We start from the raw sequence: 18301 nt of genomic DNA on the forward strand, positions 1-18301 counted from the left end.
GAGTCCTAGGAATTTTTTGTTAATTTAAAAAATAAAATAACCAATATTTTAAAAGAAAAATGGCATAACTCAAAATTTTTTTAAAAATAGTTTTTACACAACTAGAAACGTTGACTTATACATATTATTTGTTTTTAATTTATGAACTTTAGCAGTAACCGTTTAAAACATACAGTTAAATCTAAAAAATTTATTTTTGTCTCTCCTAACCAAAGTAGTTTTTTGAGTGGGGACACTTTTCTTTTTGTTTACAATTTGTTCTCATCTTGCTTAGGCACTTCGAATAATATATCGCTTGTACTTTTTCGGTGACTTTAAAACAGTACTTGCGATCTCTGAAATTGGACTAAAACCTGTCAAAAGACCTAAAGTCCTAGGTCAAGTTTCTCATCTTTAATATCATCTTTGAGTTATAAACTCTTATTCGACACCTCATTTGTCATCATATCTGTTCTAATAACAGAACAGTTATGTTCACGCACAGAAAGTCAGATAGGGATAATTCAAGGTTTTTATATTTGAATGTAAAATGGGCGAAAATAACAACTAAAAAATGAAATATTTGTAATTAAAACCGAGTCCGATTTAACATAGAATACAATCTAAACAAGTAAACTATGTTTTTAATTAACTAACTAATCTACATAAATACCTGTGAAGGTGAATCGACAGAATTAAACCACCTATTGTTTCAGTATAAAAAAATATTTATAAAGTTTCTATCTTAACAAAAGTATTGACATTAATAAACTAGTGTATAAAAAGGACTTACCGTTAATTTCGCAATATCCCCAGTCAACAGCCATTCTAAAATAAAAATATATGCGTTGTAATATATATTAGTATATCCATATATATTATATTATGTAATTTTATGTAAAATATTTTGATAATACTGACAAGAAATTTTTTCTATTGACATAAACATTCATATAAACATTGAACGTCAATTGCAACGTGGAAGTATCCCACTAGTCACTAAAGGTTTTCACCTCCGATTTTATTGAACATCCATTGGTGAGTATTTAGAAGATACCTGGGGGTGGATGCCACGCGTTCTCGGGGGTGAAGATTATTTTATTAAAAATAACCCCATAAATCGATAGAGGGACAACAATAGGGATGACAATAAGAGACTTTCGAATTTTTCAAGAAAATGTGAAAAATTAAACATACGCCATTTCCTCGAAAATTAAAACTTATAGTAATCCCTATACCAGTTGTTTTATTTTAGCATAAATAATGACCTACAACATTTTGACCGGTTCAGAGTGCACATTTTTGAAAAAAAAATATGATTTATACAAATCAAATTTCTTCATATCTTCGTAAATTTCATTTTCTTTTGATAATAACTCCAAAAATACTCGATCTGCTCGTCAAAAGTTAGGGATGTAGAAAATTCTGCTGATTTTCATAGTTGATTTTTTCGCGAACAGACGGATTCCGCTATTTTTTTTATTTTAGCCTTTTCTTTAGTATTTACACAGTTGTGCAAAGGTTTACTCAAACTTATTTTTTGTACTTATACTGGGTGGAAGAAAAAAATATGTTTTTCTTGTGTTAAGTTTGAAACACCCTGTAGGGAGAACGAGGTACAAATGTGAGTATACATCAGAATAATATTGTTGTCTTATGTTTTGTGAACATGCTGTTGTTTGAATGTCCCTGATATCTTTAGAAACAAAAAAAAATTAGACGGTTTTGTAATTTAACATGTGTTTTAACCGAAACAAAAGTTTGAGGCACCTTGTTGGGAGGAAAAGGCACAAAGGTGAGTATACCCCCATATTATGTGTAGTCTCATATTTTTTGAATATTTTATTTTTTTAATTTCTCTGATATCTTTTTTTTTTTCTCTAAAAACAAAGAAACTAGACGGTATTACTCTTTAATAAGTTTTTCTATGTTTCACATGTGTGATGTGACGCATGTCATCAGTTAAAACACATATTAAAGAGTAATATCGTCTAGTTTCTTTGTTAATAAAGATATCAGAGAAATTAAAAAATAAAATATTCACAAAATATGAGACTACAATATAATATCGAGGTATACTCACCTTTGTGCCTTTTTTCCCCTACAAGGTGTCTCAAACTTTTGTTTCGGTTAAAACACATGTTAAATCACAAAACCGTCCATTTTTTATTTCTAAAGATATCAAGGACATTCAAAAAACAAAATGTTCACAAAACATAAGACTACAATACGATTTCGATATATACTCCCATTTGTATATCGTCCTCCCTACAGGGCGTCTCAAACTTAACATAAGAAAAACATTTCTTTTCTTCCACCCGGTATAAGTATAAAAAAAAGTTTGAGTAAACCTTTGCATAACTGTGTAAATACTAAAGAAAAGTCTAAAATAACAAAAATTAGCGGAATCCGTTAATCTGTTCACGAAAAAATCTACTATAAAAATCCAGCAGAATTTTCTATATCACTAACTTTTGACGAGCAGTTTATAATACAGAACCTAATTTTAGTTTTTTTGGCAAATATTTTACTGTTTTTATTATTTTTTTTTAGGATAAAAGACAACCGACATAGAAACGTTTAAAACCTAAATTTTACTGCGAGAATCATTTAACAGCGCCTTTTAACCTTTTATGTTTAAAAAAATTAAAGATTTAAAAAATTAAATTGAATACGATTTTATAGACCTTGAAAGTACCTCTCAAATGGTTTGAAATTTGAAATGGTTCGGATGAACCTGATATCGTAAAAGTTAACGGAGATATTCTAACATAAAAACAATATTTTTTGGCAAATTTTTGGAGACATTTTTAAAAATTTTATTTTTATTTTATTTTTTTTATTTTATTTTGATGCTGATGATGATCAACTTCTTCTGAAGCTCATTTGATATGTTTTTGAGTACTTTGACAAGTGTTTGGTAAGTGTATGTTATAAAATGCATAGTTTTTCCGTCATTTAACCTTGAATACATAGATTTGAAGAAAAAAAATACCAGGTTTTTGTAAAAGGTATATTTTAAAATATCCTAAATAAGGGTCACAATACAAAACGTTTTCGGATTAAGAAATCCATCAGCAGTGTTTAAAAGCCCTAAAATTAAGTATAACCTAATTAATTGAGATAAAAGTTAAAAAAATGACAGAGGTTTTAAAAAAACAAGAGGCCATACTTACAAAAATTGCATGCCTGAGCCACCAAAATGTATTGGGTAAAAACCCTTTAAATGTAAACGACTTAGTTGTTTTACATATTTATATAAAATTCATGTGATGTCAAAGATATGCCTGGATGTTACCCAGGGGAACACAGGACTCTTCCCACGTGGTTGGAATTTTTTTGGTGAAAACCTCACATATTGGATTTCAATGGCCAACTGACAACTGAATTCAAGAGCAACCCAAAATGACATTAAGAACTGTCGATGTAACCTAGTTATATCATTACTTCAGCCACAACGTTTAAAGATTATTCGTTGCGGCTGAAATAATGATATAACTAGGTTAAATTGACAGTTCTTAATGTCATTTTGGGTTGCTCTTGAATTCAGTTGTCAGCTGGCCATAGGGCTTTTCATTCACAGTCATTTGTTTCGAACTTCTGTCATATATATTAATATTATGTGACACATGACAGAAGCTCGAAACAAATGACAATCGATGAAAAGCCCTATTGAAAACCAATATGTGAGGTTTTGTCAAAAATGCAGATGCCTGGGTAGCATCCAGGCATATCTTTGACATCACATGAATTTTATATAAATATGTAAAACAACTAAATTGTTTACATTTAAAGGGTTTTTACCCAATACATTTTGGTGGCTCAGGCATGCAATGTTTGTAAGTATGGCCTCTTGTTTTTTTAAAACCTCTGTCAATTTTTTAACTTTTATCTCAATTAATTAGGTTACACTTAATTTTAAGGCTTTTAAACACTGATGATGGATTTCTTAATCCGAAAACGTTTTGTATTGTGACCCATATTTAGGGTATTTTAAAATATACCTTTTACAAAAACCTGTTATTTTTGCGATTTATGGTATACAGCCAGCTACAGGAAGTTTATTTTCCTCGTGGATAGATTTGAGTACTCGCCGAAAAAAAAAATTACGTTCAATTATTTGTTACTCACTTTGAATTAATGTTAAAAGTTTTTCAAGTAAGAAATTAAATCGGTTTCCTTCTTCTTCTTCTTCTTCATTCTCATAATCCTTAGTGCCCTTCAGGGCGTCGGATATAGGGTTCCGCCTCTTATCCATTTCTTCCATGCACTATTGGTTCTTCATTTCTCTTATAGTCATGTGTCACTTATATCATGAATTTGGTCCATACATGTCTTCCTCAGACTTCCCTTTCTTCTTTTGTTTCAAATTTTGGCTTCAGGTACCTTCTTTGTTGGTCTCTTTTGCTCCATTCGCTCCAGTTGTAGCTTCCGCTTGTAGCCAAACCAGTTCAATTTTTTATTTTCGATTTTCCTCATTATCGGTTCTTGCTCCAGGTCTCTCCTTATATCTTCATTTCTAAATCCTTCAAATTTCGTAACTTCAGGTATTCTTCTCATGTATTTCATCTCGGTCGCGTTTAAATTTATTCATTTTTCTTTTGCACTATCCAAGTTTCGGTCGCATATCGTCGGTCTAATGCGCAAATTGCCTAAGTCCATTTTTTCCGAAAATTGTTTTTTGGTGTCATCTAGTAGTAGACGGTAAAAGCTACCGCCTGACAGTTCCCACAAGCGTCATTATTTTTTTATTTCGCGCCAATTTCGCTAAACGAATTTTGCTGAAGTCCAAACGTTCTTTATCATTCAGACGAATATTGCCTATGTCCGTGTTTCTGAAGTTGTTTTGATTGAAAACGTTAGAAAATGTAAGTAAATAAATATATTTTGACTATTATTTTTAATACGGATATAGTATATAAGTAGAAAGTTTGCGTAAATATTTTGTTTAACTAATTTTGGTCAATTATGTATTGCATGGAGTTAGGCAATTTTCTCTCTTTTAAATTTTGTTCAAAAGTTTTTTTGTCTCTCCTGTAAAATTTTTAATTTGTGACTTAGGCAATTTGCGCATTAGACCGACGATATGTCGTTATCGGATTAACTATGCTGTTATAAACTTTGATATAGTTTTGTTATCTATTTCTGATTTTCCAAAAATTGTGTTATTTAATGAATAATACAAGGTGGTAGTATTAATTATTATTCAGTTTATTACTCATTGCCATGTCCGTTTTTTCATCATCTGTTATTATATTTCCCAAATATTCAAAGTAAATACTTGTTCTATTCGGTTTTCTAGTAGGGTTAATTTCGGTAATGACAACTTTTTTGTAAAAGTTTTAGTTTTTGAGTTATTTATAAAAACCGCTTTAAAACATGCATTTTTCTCACGAATAATACGTGTAATAATATTGTGATGCATGTTATTTGAAATATACTAAAATGTCAAATAATATAATCTAATATTAAATAAATATTTTTTTCACACTTTATCATTAGGTTAGCCATAATTATAGCGAAAATTCTAGCCACTGCATTTGAAATTACCTCTAACTATATTAAAAAAGTTGATTGATTTATTAGTGACTTTTATTCAACTGCTCAACCTCGTCAAGGTTCTGAAACTAGGTTCTTTTGAAATTTCTCTGTTATCTAATAAATTTAGTGGGCATATAGTCCAGGACGCATCTGTTTTGAGATGGACGTTGAGAGGTGACTTAAATTTTTTTGCAGAAATTGCTTGAAAATAGCTCAAATAATAATATTTGTTATCCTCCCACTCAAAATGGTCCGGAACATTGTTTAAATAATCAAAATGTCAAAATATGAAGGAAAAATTCGATTTTTTTATTGGTTTTTTGATTATAACTTTAAAACTATTCATTTCTGAGAAAAGTTGTACTGACATAAAAGTTGCGTAATTAAATTTCATACAATATAGAATTAGTTAAAAATTTAAAAAATAGTCACCCTTGTTGCAAAATAGCAATAATTGCGAAAAAGACCATACAAAAACAAGTATTCGCATTTTACGTTTTTCAACCATTTATGCTACACTTAGAATCTTCATATTTTACCCAGAAAACTTTATGATATAGTAAAACAACACTGTAAATTTCATTAAGATCGGTTTGATAGATTTTGCAAAATAAATTTTGCAATCCAGCTTTCGCAAAAAAAATTCATTTTTTTAAAATGTTGCATGACTGAAAATAAATCAGATAGCAAGTTGATTTTCTTTTGCTTATAGAAGTGTACTGTACCTTTCATTTGCAATTTGCAAAATTAAAATCGATTAATTACCACGGCGTCAGGAAATTTTTTAAATAAACATTAATTTTTGGTGCTACGCGCAGGACAGCGGTGTTCGATTCACACAAGTTGGTTTCCACCAAAATTTCTTCCAATCTTTATCTGATATATTATTTTCTTAGTCTATATTTTGTTGTATTTTAATATTTTAATTCCACAAAAATCAAACTAATTTTATTATTGTTTGCGAAATATTGTTTAAACAATTGCATATGTTTAAAAATAATAAACTTTTATTCTCTAAGTTAAAATATGTGAATCAAGAAAGTTTTTGCTAAAAAAAGTGTTATTTCAAAGGATAGAGTATGTGTTTTTATTTTGCAATAAACAAATTTATTTAGTTATATCGAAATGTATTAAAAATTAAAATGTATCAATCATTGTCAAAGGTCATTGGAATGCCCAATCAGAGCAAACTATCCGCTGTCCTGCGCGTAGCACCAATAATTAATTATTATTTAAAAAAATTCCTGACGCCGTGGTAGTTAATCAATTTTAGTTTTGCAAATTGCAAATGAAAGGTATAGTACACTTCTATAGGCAAAAAAAAATTTCAACTTGCTATCTGCTTTATTTTCAGTCCTGTGACATTTTGAAAAAATGAATTTTTCTTGCGAAAGCTGGATTGCAAAATTTATTTTGCAAAATCTATTGAACTGATCTTAATGAAATTTACAGTATTGTTTTACTGTATCATAAAGTTTTTCTGGGTGAAATATGAAGGTCCTAAGTGTGGCATAAATGGTTGAAAAACGTAAAATGCGAATACTTGTTTTTGTATGGTTTTTTCGCAATTATTGCTATTTTGCAACAAGGGTGACTATTTTTTTAATTTTAACCAATTCTATATTATAGGAAATTTAATTACGCAACTTTTATGTCAGTATCACTTTTCTCGGAAATAAATACTTTTAAAGTTATAATCAAAAAACGAAGAAAAAAATCGATTTTTTCCTTCATTTTTTGACATTTTGATTATTTAAACAATGTTCCGGACCTTTTTGAGAGGGAGGATAGCTCAAATATTATTATTTGAGTTATTTTCAAGCAATTTCTGCAAAAAAAATTAAGTCACCTCTCAACGTCCAAATGTACTAATATTTTTACAGATGTGCCCTGGTCTAATAAGCTATAAATCTATAATTTTAATTGAAAATTTCAAGTCCCACCTCGAAAATCAAAAAAGTATTTTAAGAACGATTTATATAAGAACATATTTTAAATTGTGGTTTATTTCCGTTAAATATAATATAAACTATGTCAGTGGTACGCGTCACACACTTGTTAGGCAACCGTTGCGGGAGCGGTAATATAGCTGAGACATGTTTTAACACTACCAATAGTAGTCATTGTGAACCCATAGGTTCATAATGTTTTACACTTGCTATTTTGATGTTATTGCAGTTTATTTATCGTGTTTATCATGTAGGTACCAATTATTATAGATTAAGATCAAAACACGAAATTACTATTAGATTTTTTCCGTTTCAGGTTTTTTGCTATTAGGTTTTAAGTAAAGGTAAATATTAATTGATATTTCAGATGACTAATAAAAACTCGTGTTTTATATTGGTATTACGTACCAAACTTTACCAAAAGTTATTAAAAACAAATAATGATACTAAAACACTACCAACTGTGAAGTCAAGAGAACTCATTTAGACATGAAAAATGCTGCTAAATCTATTCGTTTTAAATTATACTAAAATCACCCTTTGTAGTTTTTCTGATACGAGAGAATTTTCATCCAGATTCACTTGACTCTCTAATTTATTTTTCCAGGTTTTTTTCGTCACGGATTGTATCAATGTCAGCTTGATTCACAAACACGTCTTGACTATTTCTTACCGTATTAGCTTAGTTTTCATATGATATTCCCGGTCCCTAAAAACAATCGACTTTGTTAGGTACTGTAGAGACCTGTAATCATGTTTTCAATTTTGTTCCAGCTATTTGTCATAGTTTCTGTTTAACTGATCAGATCTATTCATCTTCACCACTTTCAGCGATACAAAAGCATCTTCACCACTTTCAGCGGATTGAGGTTGGGGTGCCCTTTCTCTCTAGATTTTGGCCACAGTGCTGGTCTGTATTCGACGAAACATAATGAGAACGCTATATCACTGTTTTAAATTATTAATTTCAAGTAAAAATCGCATATCAACAGCAACACATTTTATAGAAAACAATCCATACGTCAAATAGTATACACACTAGGGTGGATCGAAAAATCGAAGTTTCGAAAACTGTTTTGGAATAGTGCGCAAAAGTTGCCAATTGGTATTACAAACCTAATCTTTATTTGCGATTTTTCAAAAAGATTTCATCTTCTGCCCTCTACCGGGGGTTGAAAAAATAAAAAAAAATAAAAAATACGAACTTATGATTTTAATTGAAAAGTTAAGTAATACGTACAAATTATTATTATAAAAATGATATCCAACTGAAATATTTTTGAAATATGTCATTTATTCTTCCACCCACTCCCTACCCTCCCCCTTAATTTTGATTTTTTATTGTTTGGAGTCTTTTTTGGACTCAAATTTTGGTATATCTTTGCGCGAATCAATTTTTGCCTTGATTAAACTGTCTCTTTTTTTGTGACCCAATAACCGATGAACATGCTTCAGTTACGAGAATCACGATTCTCTCTACAGATTGGGTGTGACAGGGAAATGCAGCGATATCAATGATTTTCTTAGGAGATCCGGAAATAATATTTTTCAAATCCTCTACTTTCAAACCTTGAGGCAATGGATGACAAATTATTTTATTATTTTGCCAATCAATAAGATCAACATAGTCATCTGCGTCAAAATTAATTTGTGGAATAATAAAAGGTCGGATGTTAGATGAGTCATTATTGGCCTTAGTTTTTGCATTGAGAATGCGACGAAGTGCAAGCTCTCTTATGTGCGGACGAGTGTCATGCAGCATACATAGCAGAAGTTTTTCCGGATGTACAAAATAGGCATTTCTTTGAATTTCAGGGTCTATAACACTTTTAAAATTTTGCTCTAGGCATCGACTACGCTTTACTTTTTGTAAAACATGCTTTGCACTATTCACACATGATGAATTGCATTTGATCTGCAACCATAAAGGAGCATAAACCGTGACAATAAATTTGGTCAGTTCCTTTAATTCTGATGTTGGATTTTCAGTACTAACATAAAGACGTAGAATGCGATTCGCCAACGTCAGCCATCGAGAATGACTCAACTTTCCAGGGCTTCGGTTTAATAAATCGACAGAAAATTCCCTTGCAGAAATTGCAACACAAATTTGAAACAAATATTTCTGATCGACACTTAAATCTGCAATTAAATCTGCACTATTTGATTTCCTATAGAGTTTGTTCCTGCAAAAGCTCTTGGACCTTGAGTTTGACCGTCAAGCTTTTGGAAAAGATGCCTTAAAGACAATTCATTAGAGTGAAGCTGTCAGTCAAATCTTTGTAAAGGGCGGCCTAACTTTAACTGTACTTGAGAAATTACATCATTTTTTCTTCCCGTATTTAGGACAGTTCCGTCACATCCTACTACCACTAGTTCTGCTACATTATACCTATAACTTTCTAAAAAGTTCACAATACTTGGACAAATGCTTAGAGTCGATTCAGAAAGGGACTAAAAATATGGAGCCTGACTCTTGAACTACTGAAACATGCTTTTCGATTGCGTTTCTTCTGTGGTGCTTGCCTTCAATATTTTCGATAACCAAGGTTTTATCTTTCCTCCCGTCAAAATATATGGTCTTCAAAGTTTTGGGGAAGTTTTGCATAAAACCTTTTCTTAATTGGTCTCTTGCTCTTCTCAGTTTTTTTCTGTCCATCATATTTTTTCATGTTAGCGTTGGTAACAATTCCAAGGTCTTGTAGCGCTGCCGTTGTCACAGCTACTGCAGATCTGTCCGATAGCCCATAGTGGTCACAAACTTTGGCCAAGGTAGGAAGTTTAAAATAATTTTGTGAAGATTGAAATTGTAGGACTATTAATAAATATTACGGAAAGTCCAAAGGCGCAGCACCCCCGCACCCCTAAGATTGGACTAGACTAAACAAACCAGGACCAGCAGGACAAGGCTTCTGTTAATAATGCCTAATTATTTTTTCGTTTTTAAAAAGCCTGTAGAGAGCAGACGATGCAATTTTATCCAAAAGTCGTAATAATACTCTCTTATTGTCGTTACTAAAGGTAAATTTTGGTGGGTATTCCAATTCAATTTGTCAATTTTTTTTTAAATTTTGTGATTATTACTCCAATATTTTTTTTCCATTTTCAAAGGCCGGTAGAGGGTAGAAGATGTCATTTTATCAAAAAGTTGTAATAACACTTTTTTATTGTCGTTACCAAAGGTAACTTTTGGTGGGTATTCCAAATCAATGTGTCAATTTTTTAAAAATTTTGCGATAATCGATCCACCCTAATACACACACATTAATACGGTACTGTAGTACAACAGTTCAAGTGAAATTCGTGCCGAGGTACCACGGAGACCCATCCGGCAGAGTACGCCACCTAAGGGTAGTCCGATACACATCAGAAGGAAATCAACACTGTGAATTCAGTAACAGATTGTATATTGTTATCTAAAAATAAGGAATGTTTTTAAGAGACCCGTGGAGAGAGATATAGCTTGCTCCACCTAATTACGCAAATGAACTTTCTAGAGCAGCCGCCTCTAAAATCCGAATAGCGATGATGACCGACCTCCGTCGCAGAGATGCGCTTGAAGAAGAAAAAATATAAGAAGCTTAATAAAAATACACATGTACGTTATGTGTAGCCCCTTGTCCTATTTTCTCTATTGTTACTATTTAACCATTTTTGTGCCAGCCTCTGTAATTCTTTCCATCTTAAATATTCTCTTTATAACTCGTAAAGTATAACTTGTAAATAAACTATTTGTTCTTCTGCTCTATGAGATATGTTTTGCCAGCCAATAAAATATATCTTTAGTTTTTTCTTTCTTATCTTCTTTGGCAATATTTCTTATTTTTTCCTATACACATCGCTTTCTCAAAATTCTTCAATTTCTTGTTGCTATTTTCTGATGTGTGCTGTGTAAAGCGTACGTTCAGAGTGGAGCGTAGAAAGAGTGCGAGCAAAGAGCAAAGCGGAGAAATCAAATTACTACTGGGAAACGGAGGTACACAGAGTGCTAGCAAATAACAAAGCGGCGAAACCAAACAAGTTTGATTTCTCCGCTTTCTTTGTTATTTCTCCGCACTCTTTGTTATTTCTCCGAAAAATGAATCTCGATGTCCTGATAGCTGAAGTGTTTCAAAGAAAGCTGTTATTAGATCAGAAAGATTCCCTATTCAGCTGACGACGATGACTTTTTAAATATATAACTTTATGCAATTTTATAATTAAATAAATATTATGTAACTTAATAATATTAGTTCCAAGGTGGCAAAACCAAATAGAATAAATTCATTATTTCGTAAAACGACGACTAAAAAATCCGGAAACAGGTCGAATTTTTAAATTATGATTTTTTGGCATTTACATACTAGTGACGTCATCCATCTCGAAGCTGAAATAAAAAATATACATGCGGACCAATGTAAAAAAGATCATTTCATTGTTGTCTTCTTACCGTCGTGAGAAATACAAAATAAGATTTACTATTTTATTTGGGCATAAGCCATAATTCGAGTTTGAAATCAAGTTTACTTGACATTTCAACTTTCACTTCGGAAATCGTTATCAATATAAAAAAAACATTCATAAATTAAAAATTTAACTTTGTTTCTGGTGAAACAACGCAGTTGGAACAAGCAGAATATTATAATTGTCACCGGAAAGCGAAAAAGGTAAGGCACAACTTGAAAGAACTTATAGATTTCTAACCTCGTTTCTGGTGAAGCAACTGAGTTGGAACAAGCAGATATATTATAATTGTGTCACCGGAAAGCGAAAAATGTAACGCACAACTTGGAAGAACCTATAGTTTTCTAACTTCGTTTCTGGTGAAGCAACGCAGTTGTTACAAGCAGATATATTATAATTGTGTCACCGGAAAGCGAAAAAGGTAACGCACAACTTGGAAAAGCCTATAGTTTTCTAACTTCGTTTCTGGTGAAGCAACGGGGTTGGAACAAGCAGATATGTTATAATTGTGTCACCGGAAAGCGAAAAAGGTAACGCACAACTTGGAAGAACCTATAGATTTCCAACTTGGTTTCTGGTGAAGTAACGCAGTTGGAACAAGCAGATATATTATAATTGTGTCACCGGAAAGTGAAAAAGGTAACTAACACCTTGGAAGAGCCTATAAGTTTTCTAACTTCGTTTCTGGTGAAGCAACGCATTTGGAACAAGCAGATATAGTATAATTGTGTCACCGGAAAGCGAAATATAGTCCCTGAAAACTATAGGTTGCTCCCAAGTTGTGCGTTACCTTTTTCGCTTACCGGTGATACAATTATAATATATCTGCTTGTTCCAACTCCGTTGCTTCACCAGAAACGAAGTTAGAAAACTATAGGTTCTTCCAAGTTGTGAGTTTCCTTTTTTGCTTCCCGGTGACACAATTATAATATATCTGCTTGTTCCAACTCGGTTGCTTCACCAGAAGCGAAGTTCGAAAACTATAGGCTCTTCCAAGTTGTGCGTTAACTTTTTTGCTTCTAGGTGACGCAATATTAATATATCTGCTTGTTCCAACTTCGTTGCTTCACCTGAAGCGAAGTTAGAAAACTATAAGTGCTTCCAAGTTGTGGGTTACCTTTTTTGCTTCCCGGTGACACAATTATAATATATCTGCTTGTTCCAACTCCGTTGCTTCACCAGAAGCGAAGTTAGAAAACTAAAGATTCTTCCAAGTTGTGCTTTACCTTTTTTGCTTCTCGGTGACACAATTATAATATATCTGCTTGTTCCAACTCCCTTGCATCACCAGAAGCGAAGTTAGAAAACTATAGGTTCTTTCAAGTTGTGCGTTACCTTTTTTGCTTCCCGGTGACACAATTATAATATATCTGCTTGTTCCAACTCCGTTGCTTCACCAGAAGCGAAGTTAGAAAACTATATGTTCTTCCAAGTTGTGCGTTACCTTTTTTGCTTCCCGATGACACAATTATAATATATCTGCTTGTTCCAACTCCATTGCTTCACCAGAAACGAAGTTAGAAAACTATAGGTTTTTCCAAGTTGTGCGTTACCTTTTTTTCTTCCTGGTGACACAAGACACAATTATAAACCCGTGTTGAGCTGGCCCCCCCCCACTTGCAAAAATTAAGAAACAAATAGCCCTGATTTATGAGCTATTTATGAGCTCTCATATTCCGCAAACTAAAAATTTTGAGCTCGTTCCACTGAGCAGGAATTTAATACCCTAGTGGGGGGGGCTGAGTCAGCCCCCCCCCACTACTTAAAAATAGGAATATTGAATCGGTTTTTGCGGCAGAATTACGAGCTATTTATGAGCTCTTGAAATTATATAGTTTCCATTTTTGAGCTCATCCCCTTCACCCCCAAACAACCCTTTAATTGATTTAACTTAAAAGAAAGATGCTGAGAAAACTTAAAATATATCGTATTGCGGATATAATTCATATAGCTTATATACTCTAAGAATAAACTATTAAATCAAGAGCATTTCGATTATTGAGCTACAACCCCTTCGCAAGAAAACCACCCTATCTTACCGGCTTAAGAGAAAGTTGTACTTAAAATGCATTAAACTAATTATTTGGCGACTACATATCATTTAATAATTTATAAGCTTCCAAATTACGCGCATTTAGATCAGTAGATTGCAATTTATTTTGTATAGTGCAGTCACTGAAGGTAAAAATCAACGATTACCTTCAATTTCGGTGAACCTTCATCGATTTTCACGAAAATTGGTCAGTAGTTAGAGGATACGGCAAGAAACAAAGGTGACATGGTACTACCTTGCGCCTTTACCCTGAGGGTGGATACCGCCCCTTCTTGGGGGTGAAAATTATTTTATAAAAAATAAATGCACAAATCAATAAAAGAACAAATTAAAAGCAAAATTTATTATATAAAGTTAATAAAATAAGTCAATAATTTTTAAGTTATTAAAGATCAAAGATTTTAATTATTTGTGAAAAAAATGCATGTTTTGAAAAGGTTTTTTGTAAATCACTGAAAAACTTTAAGTTTTTACAAAAAAGTTAATAGTAGTTTAATTCGTATAGCTTATATTCTAAGAATAAACTCTTAAATCACGCGTCTTTCGATTATAGAGCTACAACCCCTTCGCAAGAAAACGACCCCATATTCCCGGCTTAAGAGAGAGTTGTTCTTAAAATAATTTAAATTAATTATTTGGCGACTACATATCGTTTAATAATTTATGAGCTTGCAAAATATACGCATCTCAATTATTGAATTGTCATTTTCTTTCTATAGTGCAGTCACTGAAGGTAAAAATCAACTAGTACCTTCGATTTCGGTAAATCTCCATTTATTTTCACGAATTGACAATAACAACTTGGGGTTTTAGCCTGGGGTATATGTCACCCCTTCTGGGGAGTGAAAATTACTTTATTAAAAATAACCCCACAAATCGAGAGAGGGACAAATTGTAAGCAAAATTTGTTATATAATGTGATTAAAATAAATCAATACTTTTTGAGTTATTAAATATCAAATATTTTAATTTTTGGAAAGAAAATGCATGCTTTAGAGCGATTTTTCATAAATGACTCAAAAACTGTAAGTTTTTACAAAAAAGTTTTCATCACTAAAATTGAAGCTAATAAAAAATATAATAAATTGCTTACTTGAAAACCCTTTAATGTTAATTTAAAGTAAGTTATTGGTAATTAAATGTATATTTTTTTCCGCGACTGTTAAAATCTAAGGGTTCAAGCTTAAATAACGGGAAAGAGATGCATTTTATAACACTTAGGTACTAAATACTTGTCAAAGTACTTAGAAATACCTATGAAAAATAAGATGCAGAAAAAGTTGATAGTATTAAAATCCGCTCACCAATTTTCGTGAAAATGAATGGAGATTTACCGAAATCGAAGGTACTAGTTGATTTTTACCTTCAGTGACTGCACTATAGAAAGAAAATGGCAATTCAATAATTGAGATGCGTATATTTTGCAAGCTCATAAATTATTAAACGATATGTAGTCGCCAAATAATTAATTTAAATTATTTTAAGAACAACTCTCTCTTAAGCCGGGAATATGGGGTCGTTTTCTTGCGAAGGGGTTGTAGCTCTATAATCGAAAGACGCGTGATTTAAGAGTTTATTCTTAGAATATAAGCTATACGAATTAAACTACTATTAACTTTTTTGTAAAAACTTAAAGTTTTTCAGTGATTTACAAAAAACGTTTTCAAAACATGCATTTTTTTCACAAATAATTAAAATCTTTGATCTTTAATAACTTAAAAAGTATTGACTTATTTTATTAACTTTATATAATAAATTTTGCTTTTAATTTGTTCTTTTATTGATTTGTGCATTTATTTTTTATAAAATAATTTTCACCCCCGAGAAGGGGCGGTATCCACCCTCAGGGTAAAGGCGCAAGGTGGTACCATGTCACCTTTGTTTCTTGACGTATCCTCTAACTACTGACCAATTTTCGTGAAAATCGATGAAGGTTCACCGAAATTGAAGGTAATCGTTGATTTTTACCTTCAGTGACTGCACTATACAAAATAAATTGCAATCTACTGATCTAAATGCGCGTAATTTGGAAGCATATAAATTATTAAATGATATGTAGTCGCCAAATAATTAGTTTAATGCATTTTAAGTACAACTTTCTCTTAAGCCGGGAAGATAGGGTGGTTTTCTTGCGAAGGGGTTGTAGCTCAATAATCGAAATGCTCTTGATTTAATAGTTTATTCTTAGAGTATATAAGCTATATGAATTATATCCGCAATACGATATATTTTAAGTTTTCTCAGCATCTTTCTCTTAAGTTAAATCAATTAAAGGGTTGTTTGGGGGTGAAGGGGATGAGCTCAAAAATCGAAACTATATAATTTCAAGAGCTCATAAATAGCTCGTAATTCTGCCGCAAAAACCGATTCAATATTCCTATTTTTAAGTAGTGGGGGGGGGCTGACTCAGCCCCCCCACTAGGGTATTAAATTCCTGCTCAGTGGAACGAGCTCAAAATTTTTAGTTTGCGGAATATGAGAGCTCATAAATAGCTCATAAATCAGGGCTATTTGTTTTTTAATTTTTGCAAGTGGGGGGGGCCAGCTCAACACGGGTCAATTATAATATATCTGCTTGTTCCAATTCCGTTGCTTCACCAGAAGCGAAGTTAGAAAACTATAGGTGCTTCCAAGTTGTGCGGTACCTTTTTTGCTTCCCGGTGACACAATTATAATATATCTGCTTGTTCCAACTCCGTTGCTTCACCAGAAGCGAAGTTAGAAAACTATAGGTTCTTCCAAGTTGTGTTACCTTTTTCGCTTTCCGGTGACACAATTATAAGATATCTGCTTGTTCCAACTGCGTTGCTTCACCAGAAACGAAGCTAGAAATCTATAGGTTCTTTCAAGTTGTGCGTTACCTTTTTCGCTTTCCGGTGACAATTATAATATTATATCTGCTTTTTCCAACTGTGTTGCTTCACCAGAAATAAAGTTATATTTTTAATTTATGAATGTTTTTTTTGATATGTTCAACTCAGGCGCGCCAAAACCAACAAACCACTCGCAAACCCGTCCAAATACGTATTGCGAACCATCAAAGCTTTTGTTGAAAAACCGACAGAAGTTAGATTGTGGTGCACCGTGTGCGTGCCGTTTGTGCGCCACTTAAAAACACGTACTAATCTGACGCACATGCTGCGCGCGAGCGGCTCGCACACCGAGCAGAGCGCATATGTATACCTGCCTTTACAATGAATTCTCTAACATTTTCCGCGAGTTAGGAAGTACCACGTTTTCAATGAGGAGTTTTCGAAAAAAAAAAAAAAAAGAAAATAACTTTCCATGACTGTCGAGTGGGAAAGAACTAAACTCTCGTCTCGCGTAACTACCAGCTCCCACTCTGATCTAGCACTTCTTTCTCGTAGAGCTCGTACTCTTTCTTCGCTCCACTCTGAACGTACGCTAAGGGAGCGTTCAAATATTACGTAAGGCGATTTTTGAAGTTTTTTGACCCGACACATCCCCCCCCCCTGCGTTACGTAATACTTGAGCTCCCTAAGAATATTTTTGGGTTTCTTGATTTTTGATTTCAGGTGGTCTCTAGAGTACTGGTGGTGAGACGTTATCTGTGAACTTTGCCCGAACTGTAACTCTGTGAACTCTACACACATAATCCAGCACTTTAAACATATGTATTTTCTTATGCAAAGATATGTCTTCCCCTTTTTTTTTGCCCAGCCAATTACAATTTACAAGGGCGCAACCAAAAATTGAGTTTGGGGGGAGCCCAAAATAATACAATAATATAAAAAGTTTATTGAACCACATTACATTACATTACATAACATATTGTTTGTACCAAAGGAGGAATATTTAACAAAATTTTAGATTACCTGGAAAAAAGAGGCACAAAATAAAAAGGAGTTGAAGCAAAGGAGACTTATGTTCAGTAGTAAAAGTCTAAAGCTGGATTACGATTATTTTATTTAAATAACAAATTCAAGTCTCCTAGGTGATTCTTTTAAGATTTTTAGAATATCCTTAAAGTCCACAGGAATCTCGCGATGTATATTAAGACTCGCTAGTCCATTCAGTCGAACTTTACCCGTCGAGCTGCGAAGATAAGTTTTCAATCGACGTAACGTTGAAAACAGCGCTCAGCAGTACTGGTGGTCACTGGTAAAGTAGAAAAAAAATTTAGCAGTGCAGATACAGTCGGATACATGCTTTCATTACACTGATTCAGACAATCAATTGAAGTGTGAGGTCTATAAGATGATCCACTAAAACGTGCATGCCACAGCTTAAGTTCACTTATAAGGATGTTGATATTGCACGAACTAATACCGAACTGGCCAAACTACAGAAGACAACTCAACCAATTCCAGATGGT

General features: G+C 32.7%; 1 protein-coding gene across 12 annotated transcripts in view; it reads right to left on the bottom strand.

The window, feature by feature from the left end:
• LOC114326889 (carbonic anhydrase) overlaps positions 1 to 18301 on the bottom strand; it is a 471397-nt gene that overhangs the window by 216123 nt on the left and 236973 nt on the right. For all 12 annotated transcript variants that reach the window (XM_028275344.2, XM_050652599.1, XM_050652603.1 and 9 more), the window contains exon 2: positions 773 to 807. In XM_028275344.2, coding sequence (XP_028131145.2) covers positions 773 to 807 — 35 coding nt within the window. The remainder of the gene's footprint in view (positions 1 to 772; positions 808 to 18301) is intronic.

Source organism: Diabrotica virgifera, chromosome 6, assembly GCF_917563875.1.
Source record: "Diabrotica virgifera virgifera chromosome 6, PGI_DIABVI_V3a".
Lineage (NCBI taxonomy): Eukaryota > Metazoa > Arthropoda > Insecta > Coleoptera > Chrysomelidae > Diabrotica > Diabrotica virgifera.